A 2,115-nucleotide genomic window follows, 5' to 3' on the forward strand; every position below is an offset into this window, starting at 1 on the left:
TGTCAGCATTTTGAGAAATGGTCTTTATTCGTTTCTATGAGACAGAATGTTCCCATATCCCGAGGACAATGTGGCCGATGATCCCTGATCTACATAAATTGATGTTACTCCATTGGTGAATTTGCACCGAAAACAAATGTTTGACTCTTCACAAGAGTTTCAATTAGCTAAATTTCCCATGGTGTCACTCTTCTCTATATTCTCCATGAAAAGCTTGGACTGAATCACTTCTGGGTGACGCGGATGAAATGTACCTTTATCAAATGAAAGTCGGGGGGAGGGCATTCTAAAAGTGCGCAATGAAGATTAAACGTCCCCTCAGAGAACACTGGTGGTGTTTCAACTAAAGAAAAATCCATTCATTGTAGATATGTCACCCTTTGAGAAACCCAAATGAAAAGAGAGTAGGATGAGGAGGATGAGGAGGAGAAGGAGGAGAACGAGAAGGAGGAGGAGGAGAACGAGAAGGAGGAGGAGGAGGAGAATGAGAAGGAGAAAGAGAAGGAGGAGGAGGAGAAGGAGGAGAACGGGAAGGAGGAGGAGGAGAACGAGAAGGAGAAAGTGAAGGAGGAGTAGGAGAAATAAGAGGAGGAGAAGGAGGAGAACAAGAAGGAGGAGAAGCAGGAGGAGAAAGAGAAGGAGGGGAAGGAGGAGGAGAAAGAGAAGGAGAAAGAGAAGGAGAAGGAGAAGGAGAAGGAGAAGGAGAAGGAGGAGGAGGAGGAGGAGAAGGAGGAGGAGAAGGAGAAAGAGAAGGAGGAGGAGAAGGAGGAGGAGGAGAAGAAGGAGAAAGAGAAGGAGGAGGAGAACGAGAAGGAGGAGAATGAGGAGGAGGAGAATGAGAAGGAGGAGAATGAGGAGGAGGAGAATGAGAAGGAGGAGAAGGAGGAGGAGAAGAAGGAGAAAGAGAAGGAGGAGGAGAAGAAGAAGGAGGAGAAGGAGGAGGAGGAGAAGAGGGAGAAGGAGGAGAAGGAGGAGGAGAAGAAGGAGAAAGAGAAGGAGGAGGAGAAGAAGAAGGAGGAGAAGGAGGAGGAGGAGAAGAGGGAGAAGGAGGAGAAGGAGGAGGAGGAGAAGGAGGATGAGAAGGAGGCGAACAAGAAGGAGGAGAAGGAGAAATAGGAGGAGGAGAAGGAGGAGAAGGAGGAGAAGGAGGAGAAGTAGAATAAGATAGAGAAGGAGGAGGAGGAGGAGGAGGAGAAGGAGGAGAACGAGAAGGAGGAGGAGGAGAACGAGGAGGAGGAGAAGGAGGAGAACAAGAAGGAGGAGAAGGAGAAATAGGAGGAGGAGAAGGAGGAGAAGGAGAAGGAGGAGAAAGAGAAGGAGGAGAAGGAGGAGGAGAAAGAGAATGAGAAAGAGAAGGAGGAGGAGGAGAAGGAGAAAGAGACGGAGAAGGAGGAGAAGGAGGAGGAGGAGAAGGAGAAGGAGGAGGAGAAGGAGGAGGAGAAGGAGAAGGAGAAAGAGAAGGAGGAGGAGGAGGAGGAGGAGAAGAAGGAGAAAGAGAAGGAGGAGGAGGAGAACGAGAACGAGGAGAATGAGGAGGAGGAGAATGAGAAGGAGGAGAATGAGGAGGAGAAGAATGAGAAAGAGAAGGAGCAGGAGGAGAAGAAGGAGAAAGAGAAGGAGGAGGAGGAGAAGAGGGAGAAGGAGGAGAAGGAGGAGAAGGAGGAGGAGGAGAAGGAGGATGAGAAGAATTAGGAGGAGAAGGAGGAGAAGAAGAATGAGAAAGAGAAGGAGGAGAACGAGAAGGAGGAGAACGAGAACGAGGAGAAGGATGATGGGGAGCAGCACTAACATAGAACGGGCTTCAAGCAGCACTAACATAAAAACGGGCTTCAAGCAGAACTAACATAAAAACGGGCTTCAAGCAGAACTAACATAAAAACGGGCTTCAAGCAGCACTAACATAAAAACGGGCTTCAAGCAGCACTAACATAAAAACGGGCTTCAAGCAGCACTAACATAAAAACGGGCTGCAAGCAGAACTAACATAGAACGGGCTTCAAGCAGCACTAACATAAAAACGGGCTTCAAGCAGAACTAACATAAAAACGGGCTTCAAGCAGGACTAACATAAAAACGGGCTTCAAGCAACACTAACATAAAAACGGGCTTCAAGCA

At 48.2% G+C, this 2,115-nt stretch overlaps 2 protein-coding genes across 2 annotated transcripts; both read right to left on the minus strand.

The window, feature by feature from the left end:
• Positions 1–359: 359 nt before the first annotated feature.
• Positions 360–854, minus strand: LOC129832776 (uncharacterized; the record flags this gene model as incomplete). Its single annotated transcript, XM_055896773.1, has 1 exon — positions 360–854. A coding segment is annotated over one exon (495 nt), but the record flags the coding sequence as incomplete, so codon positions are not given.
• A 315-nt stretch (positions 855–1,169) lies between these two features.
• LOC129832777 (uncharacterized) lies at positions 1,170–1,676 on the minus strand (the record flags this gene model as incomplete). The annotated part of the gene is made up of 1 exon (XM_055896774.1): positions 1,170–1,676. A coding segment is annotated over one exon (507 nt), but the record flags the coding sequence as incomplete, so codon positions are not given.
• Between the last annotated feature and the right edge of the window lie 439 nt (positions 1,677–2,115).

The sequence above is a fragment of the Salvelinus fontinalis genome, chromosome 34 (assembly GCF_029448725.1).
Source record: "Salvelinus fontinalis isolate EN_2023a chromosome 34, ASM2944872v1, whole genome shotgun sequence".
NCBI classification, from domain to species: domain Eukaryota; kingdom Metazoa; phylum Chordata; class Actinopteri; order Salmoniformes; family Salmonidae; genus Salvelinus; species Salvelinus fontinalis.